Source organism: Lynx canadensis, chromosome A3, assembly GCF_007474595.2.
Source record: "Lynx canadensis isolate LIC74 chromosome A3, mLynCan4.pri.v2, whole genome shotgun sequence".
Lineage (NCBI taxonomy): Eukaryota > Metazoa > Chordata > Mammalia > Carnivora > Felidae > Lynx > Lynx canadensis.
The window spans coordinates 102,121,341-102,142,571 of NC_044305.1; the positions used below are offsets into that span (position 1 = coordinate 102,121,341).

General features: G+C 41.5%; 2 protein-coding genes across 2 annotated transcripts in view; one reads left to right on the top strand and one right to left on the bottom strand.

Moving 5' to 3' along the window:
• LOC115510830 (interleukin-36 gamma-like) overlaps positions 1 to 21,231 on the bottom strand; it is a 157,660-nt gene that overhangs the window by 94,731 nt on the left and 41,698 nt on the right. The gene's annotated exons all lie outside the window — the stretch shown is intronic.
• IL1B (interleukin 1 beta) lies at positions 4,345 to 11,179 on the top strand. The gene is made up of 7 exons (XM_030311092.1): positions 4,345 to 4,405; positions 4,825 to 4,886; positions 5,425 to 5,473; positions 7,102 to 7,306; positions 7,851 to 8,012; positions 9,259 to 9,389; positions 10,370 to 11,179. Exons 2-7 carry the CDS (start codon positions 4,834 to 4,836, stop codon positions 10,577 to 10,579), a joined length of 810 nt encoding a protein of 269 aa, XP_030166952.1. The 5' UTR covers positions 4,345 to 4,405; positions 4,825 to 4,833; the 3' UTR covers positions 10,580 to 11,179.

Below are 21,231 nucleotides of genomic sequence, written 5' to 3' on the forward strand. Positions count from 1 at the left end.
AAAAGAATGGGAACTCATGCAACCTGGATGCTAGAAGATAGAGAAGTAGATTTGAGACTCCCGACCTCAATCTCAAGTCCTTAGAAATAGAATGGTTTAACTCACAAATGACGCTTGAGTCTCTTGCAGACCTCCCTTTCTGTCACTGGCTTTCACCCTCCTTCACTCAGCTTCTAATCACATCAACAGGCTGAAGGCATCTCTGTGTTCTCTGTCAAGAGAGCCCACAGAGCTATCAGACCACCAGGTCCTGCTGACCCCAGCATAAAGACTCTGAGGAAGGTAGTAATTCCTTCAGTGAAGTTTGGGGACCAGTGTTAATTTGTAGAGTGAAGACTGTGGAAGCAAAACAGGAATGTCCATCAGGTTCCCTAGACAGGACCTCTAGCGTGTCTGCAAAAACAGCCATTCAATTTTATGAGGGTTCAGAGTTGAGAACTGACTATTGCTTACCAAACTCACAAGAAATTGATGCACTGAACAGGAGGCAGCTTTTAGATTCCCTGTGGAACACACAACTGACCAAGGACGGCATTCTTGTGACCACATTCCTGATATCAAGGTATTAGGAACCTAATTAAGATTCAGAAGGCTGCTCGGTGAGCCAGTTTGCTGAGCGATCCTTGCCCCACAGTAAGGTCTATTTCCCTCCTACCTGGAAAAGTCAGGAACTCTCTCCTACAGACAACGTAGAGCAAGCACAGTACCTGGCACATAGCAGGCACGTACTTATTTGAGGGAAAACTGTCAAATTCCTGCGCACCCATGCAGGCAGCAAATTTTCCTGTCTCAGTTTGCATGCTAGGCACTGTGCTAGACCCAGCTTTAAGAGTTCACAGCTTCCTGGGGCACCTGGGTGGCTCAGTCGGTTGAGTGTCTGACTTCGGCTCAGGTCAGGATCTCATAGTTTGCGAGTTTGAGCCCCGCGTCAGGCTCTGTGCTGACAGCTCAGAGCCTGCAGCCTGCTTTGAATTCTGTGTCTCCTTCTTTCTCTGTCTCTCCCCGCTCACACTCTGTCTCTCTGTCGCTCTCCCAAAAGTAAATAAACCTTAAAAAAAATTAAAATTAAAAAAATTTTTAAAAAGTTCACAGTTTCCTAAGGGAACCAGATAAGCCAGCAAGGTTTCAATTCAGTGCCATAATAAGTGGGGAAGGCCCCATTCCTAGATTCCATGCATAGTTTATGACCTGTCATTCAATCATTCTACAAATGTGAGGGCTACCCTGGCCAGGCATTCTGCTGGTCTCTGAGTTAAACAAAGTTTGATAAAGAAAAAAGAATCCCATTTACAATAGTATCAAAAACAATAAAATAAATAGGAATAATTTAACCAAGAAGGTGAAAGATCTGTACACTGAAAACTTGAGACACTGATGAAAGAAACTGAAGAAAACCCAAATAAGTGGAAGGATATCCCATGTTTGTGAATTGGAATAATTAATACATTAAAATGTCCATACTACTTAAAGCTATCTATATATTCAATGCAACAACTATTAAAAATCTAGTGGCATATTTTACAGAAATGGAAAAAAAAAATCCTAAAATCTGTAGGGAACCACAAAAGACCCTGAATAGCCAAAGCAACCTTGAAAAAGAAGAAAGCTGGAGGCATCACACTTCCCAATTTCAAACTAAACTACAAAGCCATAGTAACCAAAACAGTATGGTACTGGCATAAAAAAGATACATAGAACAAAGGAATAGAATTGAGAGTCCAGACATAAGCCCATGCATACGTGGTCAGCTAATATTTAACAAGGGAGTCAAGAATACTCAGTGTAAAAAAGATAAGTCTTTCTAATACATGGTGTTGGGAAAACTGGATATTCACATGCAAAAGAATGAAATTAGAGGCCCCTAACTTGCACCATTTACAAAAATTAACTCAAAATAGATTAAAAACTTAAAAATAAGACCTGAAACTGTAAAGCTCCTACAAGAAAACATAGGGGGAAAGCTCCTTGGCACTATTCTTGACAATGGTTTTGTGGATGTGACACCAAGAACACAAGCAACAAAAGCAAAAACAAACAAGGGGGACTATGTCACCCTGAGAAGCTTTTGCACAGCAAAAGAAACAATCAAAACAAAAAGGCAACCTCCAGAATAGGAGAAGGGATCTGCCATATTACAGGTAAGGGATTAATATCCAAAATTTATAAGGAACACCTATAACTCAATAGCAAAAATAAACAAATAAATAATCCAATTAAAAAATGGGCAGAGGACCTCAATAGACATTTTTCCAACAAAGAAATTCAAATGGCCAACAGCTACATGAAAAGATGCCTAACACCACTAATCATCAGGGAAATTCAAATCAAAAGCAGAAGAGATACTACTGAGGATGTAGAGAAAAGGGAACCCTAGAGCATTGTTGGTGGGAATGTAAATTGGTACAGCCACTGTGGAAAACAATATAGAGGTTACTCAAAAAATTAAAGATAGAACTACCACATGATCCAGGATTTCCACTTCTAGGTATATAGCTAAATGAAATGAAATCACTATCTCACGCATCTGCGCTCACAAATTCATTGCAGCTTTATTCACAACAGCCAAGACACGGAAACAACATACGTGTCAACCAACATATGAATGGGTCAAAGATATTTTATATAACACACACACACACACACACACACACACACACACACACACAGAGGAATATTATTCAGCCATAAAAAAGAAGGAAATCCTGCCGATTGTGACCATATGGATGGACCTCGAGGGCATTACACTAAGTTAAATAAGTCAGACAGAAAAAGACAAATACTTTATTATTCCCCCCATATGTGGAATCTTGGAGGAAGAGGAGAAAAAGAATAAGGAGGAGGAGGAGGAGGAGGAGGAGGAGGAAGTAGAGGTGGAGGAGAAGAAGGCAAACTCATAGAAACAGAGAAAAGAATGGGGAGAGTGTGTTTGGTCAAAGGATGCAAACTTCAAGTTATAAGATGAATAAGTTCTAGGAATCTAATATACAACATGGTGACTATTGTTAACTATTCCATATCATATACCTGTACTTGAAAATTGCTCTCAGGGTAGATCTTAAATGTTCTCACCAAAAAGAATATATACACATAATTATATGAGGTGATGGATGTGTTGATTAACCTTAGTGGTAATCTTTTTGCAACATATATGTATAGCGAACTGTTGTGTTGTACGTCTTAAACTTACACAGTGTTATTTTTGAATTATATCTCAATAGATCTGGGGGGAAAAAACAGTCTAATAACTCTTGGAGATACCAAGACATATAGTTGCAGCTAGATAGTCTTATAAAAACAATAGTCCAAGGGCACCTGGGTGGCTCAGTCGGTTAAGCGTCTGACTTCCACTCAGGTCATGATCTCGGGTTTGTGAGCTCGAGCCCCACATCAGGCTGTCTGCTGTCAGCACAGAGCCCACTTCGGATCCTCTGTCTGTCTCTCTCTGTGCCCCTCCCCTCCTCATTCTCATTCTCTCTGTCTCCCCAAATAAATAAATAAATAAATAAATAAACTTTAAAAAAATAGTCCACATTTCAGAGTTAACAGAAAAATTATTTTAAGCAGAAAACATCTTATCTGCATTTTAAGGAGGAATTGTGCTCCTGAAAGCTTGACTTATTCACAATCTTTTCAAATACATTCTCAATCCAGGCTCATGCACTGTTCATCAAGCATTGATACTGATTACATTTGTAACTGGCTAGGGTACCAGCACCTGTTCTGAAAGGGTTGCATGAGCTTGTCTCCAAGGTTCCCCCAGCCCCATCAGGAGCCTAACCCCTGCATAAGTATATTTTTTCTGCCCCATCCTAGGAGGTCAACTGTCTCCCCAGAGGCTCCTATAATGGACCCTGAGCTCCCAAAGTAGAAAACAGCACCCTCAATACAGACTGGGAGGGTTACTGTCATTTCTTTTTACCCCTTAATCCATCTCCAAGTGGGAAGCCTCCTAAATTTAAGTACAATGCATGAGTGAGGAAGCATGTTTGCGTATGTATCTCTATGTCCTCCACTTTGCCCCCAGAGATCCCAAATTAAAACATTATTCTAACCTAGGAAAATCCTGTATTTTAATATTGACACCATTCATGTAATTGTTATCAGGAAAACAATACATATTTGCATAATGACACATTTGCAAAGATGTGTCATCATTTGCTACCATTTGCCCTTCCATGGCCTAGAGAATTATTTCATTTTATCTTCTCCCAGAAGTTCCCATCAATTCTTTTTTTAAAAAACTTGATTGTGAAATTAGTTAACCAAAGGGGAAATTTCTCAGCTCTCTACTTCTGCTTTTAAAGAATATAAAAGAATGAGATTGAAATTGGCAGAGAGCAGATCTCTCGAGGCACAGCAGCCCACTCCGGGATTCTATTCTCTCCAGTCAGTCTTCATTACTCAGGTACAACTTGAACTAACTCTTCTTTATGACTCGATCCTAATCAAGTCTCTCTGTCCCTCTCTCCCTTCCTCTCTGCCTAAGGGCTGGGTTTTCTATAAAGATGCCACACGTACTACTATGGTTATGATTTGTGAAATATTCTGGGAATGGGCACTGCTTATGTAGCAGCTGACATCTGAGAGATCAGTGTCAAAGCCTCTGCTCCAGATCTAACAAATACGCTCCTGGTTTGGGTTTGGGTTAGCAACTGTTTCCTCTGGACCCAAAGGAAGGCTCTTTCACACATTCATTCATTCATTCAAAGGCTGTTTCTCTGCATGCCTGCCATGTTGCAGGTGCTAAGGGAAATTCACATAAGAAGGCGGCCCTCGTGGGGACTGGCCTGGCAAGAAGTTACTCATTTTCTCCTCTTTACCCAGGTTTCTGAAATGGCCATGGCAGCAGTACCTGAACTCACCAGTGAAATGATGGCTTACTACAGGTCAGTGGGGAGACTGAGACTAGCAATGTGAGCAGGGTTCCTTTTTCAAGAGTGGAGTGTTATCTGTGCTTGGAGACCAGATTTGTCTGGCCAAACTGCCTCTTCCAGTGGCAAGTGGGGTTCCAAGTGAACCTGGTTTAACGACATATTTCCCACTACAAGTCCAGCCTTGGGGCCGCATAGGACATTCAGATGTTGTTGCTACAGGGGCTTCCTGCAGATGACAAACAGGAAAAAAAGATTCCAAGTGCACAATACAGGGGACTCCTTGGCAAAGTTTGGCTTGATGGAGAGGAAAAGTTCAGATGTTAACTGGGCTGGAAGTTAGGTCTCAGGCTCCAACAGAGAGTACAAAGGATATCTGCCCCGCCTCCCATGCTGCCCGTGTATATTAGCATAAAACTTGCCAACAGCTTTCAGTAGCTTTAAGAGACATGCTATTTGCAGTTTCCTATTAACAGTGGAGACTGTTTGCAGGGAAGGGAAAACAAAACGTGTCTGGGAGACTAACTGAGCAATCTCTCTGTTTTAATTACAGTGATGAGAATGACCTGTTCTTTGAGGCTGATGGCCCCGAAAAGATGAAGGTGAGACCGTGGGCCAAGCTCACAACTCCTGGAGGGACTAAGACATGAGAAAGGCTCCAGGAAAAGGGTTCTGGGCCACCTTGTTCCCGTGGCATTTTGTGATGGAAGGACTTTCACCTCTTCCAGTGAGGCAGATGCAGATGGCACGATATCGCTCCCACAGTCACTCACTGAGGCTTGGCGATGGTGGCCATGTTCATGGAGGGCGAGGAGGAATGGCTGTGGGGATAAAGTTTGCTATCTCTTGTTTGGAAGGCGGCCCAGGCTCCAGTGCAAATTTAATTCTCCTTTTAAGAGAGGGTTCAGCCTACATTAGTCACTGAAGTCCTTGGGAGTTCATGTACATCTGCCCCCTTTAAAGGTAGAATAGCTTTTTGCTCCCTGGGATAGAGCTGATGACAATAAGATGTGGATGATGTAAACAAAAAGATGAATTCGGAGTTGAAAGAAAATCATTCACTTGCTATTTGACCTTAAAGAAGCCATTTCACCCCCTGGACCTCTGAAATATAAGGGGCATGCACTAGATGATCTCTTAGCCCTTGGCCTCCTGTAACCTTCAGTCTTGAAATACTGTCAGTGATAGCTAAGTTTATCCCAGGAAATGGGTGTTTCTCTGACTCTCACCTTTACTGAGAGCCATTTTGACGTTCAGGATGTCCCTTCTTTTCTGTATGAGGCCTAATAACTTTCCAAGGTGCCATCAACCCAGCCAGATCAGTTGCACAGATTAGCAAGCAGCCACTTTTCTCTGACTTTTTTTTTCTTCTTCAGTTCATGGCGTCTTCCTCTAGCCTAATAAGTCAGTCCCTATTGCTGTTCAAAGCCTATTTCTCTAAATGCTTTAAAACCAGTAACTGGTTTACTCCAGCCCTGAGGGGAGGTGGTGGGGGTTGGGGTGCTTCTCTGTCTGGCTCTTTCCCCCTGCTGTTCCTTCCATAGCCTGTCTCTCCCTCTGCCTCATCTGGAGCCTCAGCTCTGAGCAGGAACTTCTCTCACTCAGCTTTCCTCTGTGCTGTTAGAGGCCTCTTTAACTGTTGAGCATTCAAACCATTATCGAGCCACCAGGGCAACCTCACTTAAGCCCTCATGCAGTTTTGTGGTTTCTCTGAATAACGGGAAAGTGGGAACGTATTTCACACATAGTAACCACTTGTAAAGTATTTGTAGAATGCTTATAAAACAGTGTTTAGAAAAAAAGAAAGAACTTGTATAGGATAATTAAAAACCTGTTGAATGAACATAGATGAATAGAAAATGTTATGATCATCATTGCCATGAAAAATTAAATATACAGTTTAGAGCATTAGGGACCCAAGAGGACGCAGTTGAAGAAGGTATATGGCCAGGTGGAGTAGTTTGTGAAGAAGATAAATGAGGTAGACATGGGTTTTATTCTAAAAGAATACCATCTAGGCCATCAGAAAGCCCACAGTTCTGGTTTGGGTTCTGTCTCTAACTCACCATGTGTCCTTGGGTAAACCACTTAACCTCTATATGCTTCAGAGAGAAGAGAGTTCATCATTAGAAGCTCAGTTATCTCTAAGGCCCCTTCTACTTCTCTGATATCAAAATGGGAGCTCTCTGGCCCAACTACCTTAACATACTCTTCCTGGGTCTCTCCACAGGGCTGCCTCCAAAACCTGAGCCACAGTTTTCTGGGAGATGAGGGCATCCAGTTGCAAATCTCCCACCAGCCCGACAACAAGAGTCTTAGGCATGCCGTGTCGGTCATTGTGGCTATGGAGAAACTGAAGAAGATATCTTTTCCCTGCTCACAGCCCCTCCAGGATGAGGACCTGAAGAGCCTCTTTTGCTGCATCTTTGAAGAAGGTACTTAGTGAGAACCAAGGGCAGACAGGAGATCTCTGGTCATTTCCTTTTCAGAGTCCATAACTCAACAGACAACTAACCTACCCTAAAGCTAAAGTCCTTCAAATGTAGAAGGGCCAGCAATGAGAGAAAAACAGAGAAGCCTAGAAACTAAATGAATTTAGTTGAAACTCTTCTTAACACAAAAGTGCCATAACTATTCACATTTGCCAGTTACTCTCCCATTCTCAGAGGTTTTCATTTGCACTACCTCCTGCAAGTCTCACACTGTCCCTGTTGGGCTAGTGTTATGGCCGTTGCCATTTTACGTGAGTAGCTCTATTGTTAGTCTACAGCCAGCAGTGGAACTGCAGCCCAAATCTACATCTCAGGATGCCAAGTCCAGAGTTCTCGCACACCCCAACTTCCTCCCCACCAGTGTTATAATCGAACTCCAGCTACACATTGTCAGATGTCCTCCAAAACACCAAATTCGGCTGCCTTACATCATCTGGCCTGCCTTTCCAATTTTCCTCCTAAATAGCATATATGTTCCATATTTCAGAACCCATCATCTGTGACACGTGGGATGACGGTTTTATGTGTGATGCGGCCATACAGTCACAGGACTACACGTTCCGAGACATAAGCCAAAAGAGCCTGGTGCTGTCTGGCTCATATGAGCTTCGGGCTCTCCACCTCAATGGACAGAATATGAACCAACAAGGTAACTGGGGACGTTTTGATTCCTTTCTTGGCCTCCTGACCCTGTGCTAACTCTCCACATTTTTAACAAAGTAGTACAATAAGGCAAATTATGACCTAAGTGGAAAAATGTATAATGTATAACAGGTAAACATTTGTGTTTTGGTCCTAGCAAGGACACCAGATTGATTCCCTTAGCATGTTCATTTTTTAGCAAGAGATGAGACTCTGAGAAATTAGAATGCTCAAGCACACCCAGGACCATTGTCCAGCCAAGTCTTTGAATGATAGTGTAATGTCAATGCTTCCATTAGAAAGGGGTCATTTGATGGACATGACCTAACTGCCTGTGGGTTCCTTTTTCCTGTCGTTGAGGTTGAAACTAGGATGGTGAAGAGATACTGTGTCCATCCGCATTCCCAACCCTGCCCCCTTAACCCAAACATCCTTCCCGCCCAATACCAGATGGTTCCTTGTAGGGAAATTTTACTGGCAAGCAGGAGCTTATCTCTCTCTACTGCAGCCAGCAAATGTTTCAAGTCTGGAGAGCCCATTAGTTGTGGGAATCCGCCTGGCACCTCACCACTGTGGCTGAACCCTGTATGCAAGAGGGCAGCCAAGGGAGCAGCTGAAAGGAGCGGGCTGTTCCCTTCCAAGGCTGCTGACCTTGGAGAGAGGCATCCCAGCCAGGCCAGGACGAACCTGTTTCTTCAGAACTGGGTTGTGAGCATGACCTCAAGGCCCCCAGATGAGATGGTGGTGACTAAGGAAGACTAAAATGAACGTCTCTTTGGAGCCACTTTTCCCAGCTAAGCCTTACCTCTCCCAAGTTCTTCCCACTTGCTGCTCCATGTTCCTGAAACAGATCTGTGCCTGATTTCTTTCGGGAGCCCTGATCTACCTCTTTTCTGGCCTTGCACATTGATCAAATTGTTCTGCCCGTACGGATGGGCACACCACTGGCCAGTCACAAAATGGCTTCCTTCTTTCAGCATTTAAAAATCAGACCCCCTAATTCTTCATTGCCACTGTGATGAGGCTCTAAGAAACCCCTGCAGACCTTCTTTCTAGAAAATATGAAATCAGGCAACTAACCCTGCTACTGTCTGTGACAAGCCAAGTTATCCTGTCTGTTAGGCCATAAGAATCTTAGTGTGGGTTCCCACAGAAGATGTTAATTGTATGAGTCCTGGGCTCGAGGTCCAGTTGTTGGGCCAGCCCTGCATGGCTGTGCGTTCCTGACCACAAGGCCCCTTTCCGTTCTCTAGTGGTGTTCCGCATGAGCTTTGTGCATGGGGAGGAAAATAGTAAGAAGATACCAGTAGTGTTGTGCATCAAGAAAAATAACCTGTACCTGTCCTGTGTGATGAAAGACGGGAAACCCACCCTACAGCTGGAGGTGAGTACCAGGGGCTGAAGGCTTCCTAGGCTTCACTGAAGCACATTTAGCCCTCATTTATTTCCAAAACAACCACCTTTTTTGCTCAGAAAATACGGGAGCGTATCTACTTGGTAATTTTGCATAAATGTAAATACATTTAATGTAACTACCAAATGCATGAAACTTTCACTCCCACCACGGAAAATTAAGTCATTTTGCTGAGTTATTATGTCCTGCCATTGTGACCACCCAACAGATTATACAGTGTTAGGGTTAGAAGGCTTATAACATTGTTAGGGCTACTCCATTTGATAAATGACACCTTAGGAAATGAATCAATTCTAGGGAGCTGTCACCTGTCATCTCCTCCACTCTCAAAATCACCTGCCACCCCACCCCCCTAACCAGCTTTGCCAGCAAAAGTTTCAATTCTAAGTTGAAGTCATTCTAACCAGGGCCATAGAGAAAAATACAGCAAAAGTCCCTGGAGATTAGGTAGTCCTACAAGTTTTCACCTAATGTTCACTTTTTAATAAAATTCTCACTTATAGGGGCACCTGGGTGGCTCAGTCGGTTAAGGGTCCGACTTCGGCTCAGGTCATGATCTCACAGCTCATGAGTTCAAGCCCCACGTTGGGTAGTGTGCTGACAGCTCAGAGCCTAGAGCCTGCTTCAGATTCTGCGTCTCCCTCTCTCTCTAGCCCTCCTCCGCTCATGCTCTGTCTCTCTGTGTCTCAAAAATAAATAAACATTAAAAAAAATTGTTTTTTTTAATTCTCACTTATATTATGCTCCCTACCATTTGATATTAAGTTTCAGAAAAGAGAAAAAGCTCTTTTAGTCACTACACATAAAGTTGGTATCACAAAGATAAATCAGGAGTCTGGATCCTGGTCCTATGACTCATCAGTTTCCTCTGTAGCTGAACAAGAGAATAACTTTACCTGAGTGTCTTTGTCCCTTCCCTCATAAAAATTCTTATTTCTGTTTTGCTGCAGATGTTAGACCCCAAAGTTTACCCAAAGAAGAAGATGGAAAAGCGATTTGTCTTCAACAAGACAGAAATCAAGGGCAATGTGGAATTTGAGTCTTCCCAGTTCCCCAACTGGTACATCAGCACCTCTCAAGCAGAAGAAATGCCTGTCTTCCTAGGAAATACCAAAGGTGGTCAGGATATAACTGACTTCATCATGGAAAGCGCTTCCTAAAGAGACCTGTACCCTAAAGAGAGTCCAAATGTGCTGAATAACCCCTGCTGGCTGGCGGAAGGGGAATAGAAGGGCTTAAACATGGCCTCAGGCTGAACTTCACTATTATCTAATCAATGCACAGCTGTCTTCCTTAAATCACTGCTAAGAAGATCTGTCCGCCAGCCAGGAGGAATAACCCCTTCTTCCCAGGGCCAATCCTCAGGTCCCCTCTACTGAGCCAGGTCACCTTTATCTCTTCTACTCACTCAAAGCCACCTTGGCAGAAACCATTACACTTTAGGTTCAAAGAAACCCTCTGTCCTTTGTGCCCAGCCTCTGATGAACAACCTCTTAAGTATTTATTTATTTATTTATTGGTGGGTTAGTCTATTTAATTTAAGTCAAGAGGGCCAAGAAGCATCAGTGTCTGTGAAAAGAGCCCAGCCTTCAATATCTATGAAATTAATTTAATTTGCACTAGTGTGCCATCTTTATACCAAGCCCTTTCACCAAGGCTGAAAAATGTATAAGCTCAGGTTGTTTACATAGGAATATTTATGAATGATTAAGTATGATCACTCTGCTTCAATGATTCTGAAATAAATTTCACTGAAAAAATATTTTTTTTTCTATGTGGTAATTGCCTTTTCTGGGATCTGATCCAGAAGAGTAAAGATAAATGGGGCCATGAGAGTTCTCCTTGGGAAGCTGTAAGCCCAATCCTCGTCCCTGAGTGTGGCAAAATACCTAGGAACATCACCGGCCAGCAAAGACAAGCCTCCCTATCCCTCCCCTTCATTTCTATTTTTCAAGAAAAGGATATTTGGTACACAAGTTTCATCTGAAGAACAGGATCAGCTGAAGTAAGGGAGGAAGGGTTGGTGGTAACAGCCACCAACAATTTCTCTACTCATTTATTCAACAAACATGTATTAGGGAAATGCTATGTACTAAGAGCTACAGAAACAAGACAGGTAAAGGCATTTCTAGTTAGATAGGAGAGGCAGATATATACAAGCAAAAATAAGGCAACCTGGCAAAGAGAGGTAAGCTAAAGTATGAAAGGAGCAGCCAGGAGGAGTGACAACATCCGCTGTGAAGGACAGAGGGTCAAGGAGGACCGACCTATGAGTCAAGCCTAGAAGAATGAGCAGGATTCCTTGTACAGAAAAGAAGGGAAAGGGTACTCTCAGTAGTGGGACCAGTATCATCAAAAGCATGGAGTGAAGAATAAAGAATGAATGATGCAAAGAGTAAACTTTCAGAGTTGCAGAAGTCACCACCAGCAAAGTCAAAACACCAAAACAACCTAGGGAAAAAATACTTGTAACTGTATCTCACACAAAGGGATAATTTGTTTAATATATAAAGAGTTCCCTCAAAAGCATTAGAAAAAACATGAACATAAATCCAACAAAATAGGCAAAAATCTAACAAAACAATGTATTAACAGGCAGTCCACAGAAAAGGAAATACTATTAGATCTTGGACAGAGTAAAACATGCTCAACATAACTTATAAGAAAATTGAATTAACAGTACTTTGAGATAACAGTGTTATCCTATCAGATTACCAAAAATCAAAGTTTAACAAGATACCCTGTTGGGAAGACTGGGGAAACCCCCACTCTAAGATACTACAGGTGGGAGTATAAATTGGTACAACTCATATAGAGGAAAATTTGATAATAACTATGAAAATTACAAATAAACAACCCCTTTGGCCCAGCAATTTCATTCATGGGGATTTATCCTACAGGTGGAAATATACCCATGTGAAATGATACATGATCAAAATTACTCATTTCACATCACTTGTAAAAGCAAAAGATTGGAAATAACCCAAGTGTCTATCAATGGGAGCCTGGCTAAATGAATTATGAGACATAGATACAATAGGATGCCATTCTATATGCATTCTATAATGCAGCTATAAAAGAATCACAAAGCATTCCACACCAATATGTTGACTACAGTATAGCATTAATAAACTCTTGTCATATATTGTATTTAATGTAACTGGCAATAAAGCAGCAGAGGAAAGGGTCTACATCTGTAGGCAGCCTGACCTAGAATGAAGCAAAGCCTTCCTAAGCTCACTCTTGTATGGAAAAGCAAAGGACTGTAGTCCAGAGGTGCTTTGAAGGGACAAAAAATACACTAGTGCCAGCTGTGGGCACCTTCCAACATTCTGAAAAATCACTGATTTCTGCCAAACACCACAGCCTGAGACTGAGCATCTGAGCATGGGAGACAATCATCCACAATCCCTCAGGGGGATTTATGCCATCACAGGCACTAAATACATAAGAATGCTGAGATTTTAAAGCACTCATTAATCATTATAGTGAGTGCAGAATTGTAGTCTTCAGCAAATGTTGAAAAAAATCAGATACTAAAAAATTTGGAAATTAGCTAATAAAGCAATAAAAAATAATAACTAAGTACCAAATAAGGGGAAAGATCTCATCTTTCTGTATCAGGTGGAAAAAGTTGAAAGCAGTTAAGATAAAAATTGGGCAACGGTAACATTTGAAAGGTGTCTATGGGGCTTAGTTGTGAGACCATTTCACAGCTAAGGCTTCCCACTGACTTACCAGCCTGGCCCCAACTCTAAGAATTGACTCTAGGAATTACAGGTGGTTTGCATCAAGTTACCCAAAAAGAGACCAATGACACTGTCTCAAATTCTCAAACCTATAGCTCAAAACAAGTTCCTGAATCTGACCCAGGAACCTCAGGGTCAGAATCTTTGGCTTAGGAACCATCTCAGATGGTTAATTGGTGATCTGGACCCCTGTATTAAATGGCTTTACAACTCCAAGAAAATGTTTAAGAAAAAAAAAAAAAGCATAGAGCTGATGATGTAAATGAAACCCACAGCTTTAACACTTTTATGTTTAGAAATAAGTTTTAAGATTGTCCCGGTAATCTGTCTTTGTTACTCAATGAGTTTGAAACAATTAAAGAAACTGAAACATTAAAGAATCTGAAATTTATCTTTGTAATTTCAATTTGAAATGCGTAATTGATATTAGACTTCTGGTTTTAATTTGAAGGGTAGAAAACAATTTGCTTATGTTTGTAAAAATTGTTTCAATTTTTATAGCCTGACTTATTACTTTGGTTTTCATTTGCTTTTTTTTTTTTTTTTTTGAAGTTACAGGAAATTACTCAGATGCTTGGAAATATTTTGTTTATTAGGTTTTTAAGTCTGCCTTGGCAGGCATTTGAAGTATTTGAAAGAATTATATATTAAATTTGCAGATACATTAAATTTGTAGTTTAAAGTATTTAAGGGACCTCAATTAACTGTGGTAGAAAAGAGAGGTAAATATTTAGGGGGACTGAATACATTAAGCAATAAAATAACTGAGCAGGAACTTAAAAAGTGAAAATGGTTTTTCTCATTGTTATATCAAAAACTGGCATTATAAATAGAATAGCAATATTTTTTAATGTTTATTTTGAGAGCAGGGGAGGGGCAGAAACAGAGGGAGAGAAAAAGAACCCCAAACAGGCTCCAAACTGTCAGTGTGGAGCCCAACATGGGGCTTGATCCCACAAACTGTGAGATCATGACCTGAGCCTAAATCAAGAGTCAGACGCTTAACTAAGTCACACAGGTGTCCCTAGAACAGCAAGAGTTTTAAGTTGAACTTAACATGTTAAGAAAATTTTGGCTTTTTGAAATTTATAATTGTAAAAAAATTAATTATGTAAATTTAGGCTCCAATAATTGTAAATGTCTTTTCCATGTATACACGCAACATTTAAACACTGAACCACCCCCCTCACCCAAAAAATTTGACATTAAGGAAGTCAGCCTCCTTCACAGAACTCAATTCAGAAGACCACAGAGGGAGGACCCTCCCCGAGTGGTCTTTATGAAGCTGTGCCTGTCCTACCCCTTCCCAGTGCATTAACAGTCCCTTTGAATCCCTGATGATGAGCAACTATGCTGCTGAGTCTCAGCACTGAGTCCCAGAAGGACAAACATCCATCCATTATCCTGCCACCCGCTGCCCATCCCCCACCCCACACACTCTTTGGCAACAAAAAGCAATTTGAATTTAAATTTTCATGAACCCCATGAAAAGTATACATAGCTCCAGCCACATTTTTTGGAATTTTCTTTTTCTTTCATCCATTGCCACACAGCTGTCTCCACTCTTTCTCTTCCAAATTGTTAGAATCCTTATGCCATGCCCTAGACTCCCTGCTCTTTACACATTTGGCATCACTAAAGTCTAAATAACTAGACTGGCTAAGATAGAACTGCCTCTTTGAGGTCAGAAATAAGAGGGAAAGGGCTAAAATATTGTATTAAGAAAGGTTATCCAGAATGTGGGGAAAAGACAAAAAGACTATTTGTGCCTTTTCACCGTCTAACGAACCCACCTAAAAAGCATCCAATGCTGTAGGGCAGGGGTCCACAAAACATTTTCTGTAAGAGGCCAGATAGTAAATCTTCTAGGCCTGAGGACCATAAGGTTTTCTGGCACAACTATTCAACACTGCTGTTATATCTTAAAAACAGCTATTGACAATCTATAACAAATGGATATGACTGTGTTCCAATATATTTTTATTACAAAACAGGCAGAAGGCCAGATTGAGCCCACAAACCAGTTTGCTGACCCCTTCTCTAGAGGAAAGTATCTTTTTGTTTGATTTGCTGTTTACTCATGATCAAGGCCCAGACACTATAGAGTTAGACATTAACTTGCAGAAGATTGAGGGGTTGAGTCATTTTTGTCCAGTAAAATAGCAAAGTAGTTCTGTTCAGAAAAATGGTAACCCAGCTGCTATGATATTATTGCCCTGGTTTATATCTAACCTTGCCATCTTACCCCAACATTCTTTATTCCACTGACTTTATGTGTATGTATATATATATATATGCACACACACACACACGCACACATATATGTGTGTGTGTGTGTGTGTGTGTATATATATATATATATATATATACACACACACATATATAGGTATCTATATCTATCTATGTATGGAGATTATATAGATACGGATAGATGGAGATAGAGATAGAAAGATATAGATATATAGATACATAGATTAGATATAGATATAGATGATATAGAGACAGAGAGAGATCTGTCCCTTATCTCCTCCTTTGACTAGCTTTGCCATACTTTTGGTAGCCTTAATATGGAGTTAAATAAAGTTTTGACACATTTCCTATATATTTGTGAGAGTTATATTTTTTAATTTTTTTTTTTTTTTTTTTTTACTGTTTATTTACTTTTGAGAGAGAGAGAGACAGAGTGCGAGTGGGGGAAGTTGCAGAGAGAGAAGGAAACACAGAATCTGAAACAGGCTCCAGGCTCTGAGTTGTCAGCACAGAGCCCGATGCAGGGCTGGAACTCACAGACCACAAGATAATGACCTGAGCCGAAGTCAGACGCTTAACCAACTGAGACACCCAGGCGTCCCATGAGAGTTACATTTTTAACACCTTAAAATTTATACTTTGACAACTTCTGTGTCAATCCTTTTTTTCCTGTCTTCTTAGAACCAGAATCACTTGGGTTACCCTGGACCAGACTGGCCCCACCATTCCCCAGGCCATGGAAGCTTTGCAGCCCCTCCTCCAACCCTGACCCACCCTCAGTGCTTAAGCTCCTGGAGTTAAAAGACACTTGGACAGTAAGACTGGGCTGGGTGGATTAAAAAGAAATGCAGGAAGCAGGATCTCCCAGGGCAAGCTCTACCTGTCCAGACTCTCTAACCTCACCCAAGGAGGTCTGTGGGGACAGGGAGGGGACCGCTGTCTCCACCTCCTCCTCTGCTCCCCAAACTGTGAGTCACGCTGAATGCAATAAACCTTGAATAGAAGAGTACAAAGGCAATAAGTATCTGAAATCTTCAAAATGCCTCTCCTTTGGCCCAGAAATTCTACTTATAGGAAAAAAGCAGGGATATGTAGCAAATTTTATGTATTTTATTGCTGTTTACTAGTATTATTCAAACTAACTTTTAAAAAGTTGGAAAAAACCTGATCACCCAACAATTGAAAACCAGTTAAATAACTTTTGGTATATCCACATGATAGAATATTTTGCAGCCATTGGAGATCACATTTAAGTAGGCTATCTTATGGCAAGGATAAATGTTCATTATATGGTGCTGCATGAAAATAAAAGTAAATTACAAAATAAGCAATTTTATTCAAAAATTAATGAGTACATATAATGATATATGCATATTATATATATACACAGAACATGTAACATTTTATATATACATATATGTATACACATATATAATATATAGCATGATATATATGTTACATGTAATTTATATTATATATAATACAATATAATACACACTATATGCACATACTGTGTATCTAATATCTGCTCTAGAGAGCAGAAAGATTAGACAAATATGGTAGTGAAGGTGGGCTATATCTATCCTCCTGCTTAGCCTGGGGGACTGGTTTTGAGCCCTCAGGTTAGGACCAGAGAGCAATGCAACAATTTTTTTGAGAGTCTGTGTCTCCTGCTGTTTGCAGGGAGCCAAATGACAGCATAACTGTTGAAGACCCCTCCCCACTCATTCTACAGGCTGTGGAGCAGCTTTCTGGGACTCCCAGAACTTAAGGAAGTCAACTGTAGAAGAGAGGAAGCAAAGATGTGCATGGACTTGCCCCTGAACTTGTGGGCTGCACCACAACTGTGGAAAATTCCTGAAACAGTGGGGAGACTTGGGGAGAAGGCAGAGGCCCTGCATCAGCAAGTCCAGGCTACAGTCCACACACCATAGTTGTTTATCTCTCTGGCTGATAAAGTCTCAGAATCTTTGGTCCCAACATTAAGTACCACAAGAGACATACTAACCCGGTCCCATGACCACAAAAGGAAATAAACATAGACTCTGGCTTGGGCAGGGAAGGTGTAGGGAAGAACAGGGATGAAGTTCAAGACAGCTTTCATAAAAGCTGAAGTTCAAGACAGCTTTCATAAAAGCTAGACCCCCCAAAATGAGAACTTCTATTAATGGACATGGGGCAGATGTAACAGAAGCAAAGAAGATAAAGGGAGGGAAGTGCAGAGGGCGGAGTCAGATGTGACCAGAGGGAGGGTGGGACGTGGTTAGTATAGAAGGAGGCAAGGCTGGTGTTTAGAAGAAACAGAATGCCACAGGACAGTTTGGATTTAATTCTGTGGGCAAATTTAATTCTGTGGGTAAACTGGTCATCCCAACCCTGTGATCTAGCTCCAAGATAACAAGGGTTTGTTGAATGTGTGCTTCCACCCCACCATTCCCTCCCTCTTCAGAAGAAAAAGAAGACGGAGGCACAGAGGAGGGCAGTGACTTGTTCCAATGGTACCATGATTTGGCACAAAACAAGGACCAAACCTCATATCCAAGTATGCTGACTCAGGCTCCCTTCATCACTAACATATCTATTTTAGCCACCATAGACTGTCTGTGATATTGTTCACCATATCACCATATCACCATAGACTGTGATATTGTTCATGGCCAATGTTAGCCATCAGGTGCAGAAGAAGAAGAAGAGTGAAAGGCTGGGATTCCAGCTTTTACACAAACTTGATTGACCTATAATCATACTTAACTTCTCTGCTCTATCTTCCCACTTATAAACCAGATGGTATCTAAGGTCCTTTCCAGTTGTAAAAACAAATGGTACTAGTGCCCAATTTTTGTGTCTAACTTTGCTATTTTACAAAAGTAATTGTATCTTTGCCAATTCCCTTCCTATCTCTGCTTCCTCCAGGCCCTTTTCCTAGAAAAACAACAGTACTGATCTTTATTCCTCTCTTAAGAAAGTGCTTTATCTCCTCAGTTATTGAGATGATAAGAAGTATCCAAATGACAATTCTGGAATGGTCTGGAGGCAATAAAAAACCAAGTGAAATAGGTCCACTATAATAACCACCAACACCACAAATTCCTTTTTATTACATAAGAAAGATACTCTTACTGAAGAGAAAATAAAAAATAAATCCCCTGTAATGCCCACAGTCGTTGAATAACCATACTTGTACAGCACTTTACTGTTATTTTTACAAACTTCACATTTTATCCTGCAGAACAATCATGCAGGTAAGTTTAATTTTCAGTCCAACATCTTGGCACAGTGCTCAGGACAAGAGCTTAACAAATGTTTAATGAAAAAAAAAATCCCACTTTTTGTGTGTGTGCTCTTTTTTTCCCAGCCTTACTGAGACAGAATTGAAACATCATATTGTGTAAGTTTAAGGTGTACAATGTGATGATTTGATAACAGTATATATTGTGAAATGTTGACTACAATAAGGTTAGTTAACACATCCTTAATCTAACATAACTGCCATTTTGTTGTTGTTATTATGGTGAGAACTTTAAAGCTCTAGTCTCGCAGCAACTTTCAAGTATACAATACAGTATTTTTAGCTATGGTTGCCATGCTGTGCCTTAGATCCCTGAAACTTACTCATCTTAGAGCTGAGTGTTTGTACCCTCTGACCAACATCTCCCCATTTCCCCCACCCCCAGCCCCTGGTAACCACCATTCTACTTCTGTTTGTATGAGTTCAATGCTTTTAGATTCCACATGTAAATGAGATCATATGGCATCTGTCTTTCTCTGACTTATTCACTTAGCATAATACCCTCAAGGTCCATCTGCATTATTGCAAATGGCAGGATTTCCTTTTTATGGCTGAATAATATTCCATTATATCTGTGTGTGTATATATGTAATATATGTATTACATGTATATAATGTTTTCTTTATCCATTCATCCATAGATGGACACATATCATTTCCACGTCTTGGCTATTTGTGAATAAAGATGCAATTTATATGGGAGTGCCGAAATTTCTTTGAGATAGTGACTCTATTTGCTTTGGACATATACCCAGAAGTGGAATTGCTGGATCATATGACAGTTCTATTTTTAATTTTTTAAGGAAACTCCATACTGTTTTCCATAATGGCTGCACCAATTTACATTCCTACAACAGTGCACCAGGGTTCCCTTTCCTCCAAATCCTTGCCAGCATTTACTTGTCTCTTATCTTTTTGATTAATACTCTAACAGGTATGAGGTGATATCTCCTGTGGTTTTCATTTGTATTTTCCCTGATGTTGATTGAGCACTTTTCATGTATTTGTTGACTTGTATGTCTTCTTTGGGGAAATATCTATTCAACTCAAGTCCTTTGCCCATTTTTAAACTGAATATTTCTTTTGCTATTGAGGTATATGAGTTCCCCATACATTTTGGATATTAACCCCTCACCAGATAAATGGTTTGCAAATATTTTCTCCCATTCCATAGGGTGCCTTTTCCTCCAAGTGCAGGGGCACGCAGATGCCTGTGCAGTGGCAGGTGCCAATTGCAGCTACTCATGTAGTAGTGGCAGCCAAAGCCAGCAGCAATGGCCTGGGCCAACTGCGGGCATACTAGCAGCTGCAGGGCCCTGACTATGGACGTGCATTCTCTCCACAGGTGCATGGTAGTGGATGCCAGTGATGGGGGCCGGGGCCAGGGGGTTCAAGTGCAGAGCTTTAGGAGGAGCTAGCTGCAGGTGAGCGGCACAGGCCCAAGCCCACAAGCAGCTGTCAGGGCCTTGGCTGTCAGCATGAATTTCCATGGCTATAGGATTTCACCATGGGTGTACACACAGCAGTAGGGGCTGGTGGTGAGAGGCCGGCCAGTGGCCCCCAAGTGCACAACTGGAAGGGGTAGCCACAAGCAGGCATGAATGGCAGTAGGGGTTCAGCGTCTGAGGTCCAGGCTGGCATTTCATACCCACATGGCCACAGGGGACTGGGATGGCTGCTGGTTGCAGGTCCCAGGTTCTGATGGAGGAATGCGGGATGAAGTAGGGAGAGATTCAGGCGGCTGGAGGCTGGGAATAGGAATACCTGTGGGACAAAACACAGTGCCACCTGCAGAAGGCCCATGGCAGCTGTGCTGGCTGTTGGTTTCTTTAGTGGCAGAAGGTGCTGGGGTCCTCTGCAGAGCAGGTCACTCGGAACCCTGGTCACTCCCACTGCATGCCTCATACTTGGTAGCCCCTGTTCTTCCCTGCTCCTAGTTGTCCCTATATATCTAGCTTTGCTGGTCTCTGGGATAAAACCAAAGAGCATCCTTCATGCAGTGCGCCAAAGGGCTGGGGAAGCCGGTTGCTGACCCTGCTTTTCCCTTTCCAGGGAGAACTCGGTCCAGCTGGCGAGTTCCTTCATGGTTGCTGAACAACACTGGTTTGGGGGGAAGGGATGATGCAAAAGCCAAATGAAGCTGTTCTTCCTTCCCTTTTTGTGCAGCTCTTTGTAGGTTTTGTGTTCTACTGTATTGCTGCACTTTCTTTCGTGGACTCCAGAGTCCTCCCAGAGCTGCTTTGGTTCATGGACAGCTGTCTAATTGTTGCTCTTTGTAGGGGGACAGAGGCTGGAGTCTTCTACTTTACCATCTTGGTGACATCACTTCAATGATCCCGTTTTTAGATGAGGAAATTGAGGCCCAGAAACTATAAACCATATTAACAAAATTCATTTATTCATTCAGTAATGTTTAGTGAGCACCAACCACGTGGCAGACCCTGTTCTAGGTGCCAGAAACACAGAAGGGAATATTTTAATATGGGGAGACAAAGAATAAACAAGTAAGAAAATAATTTACTTCA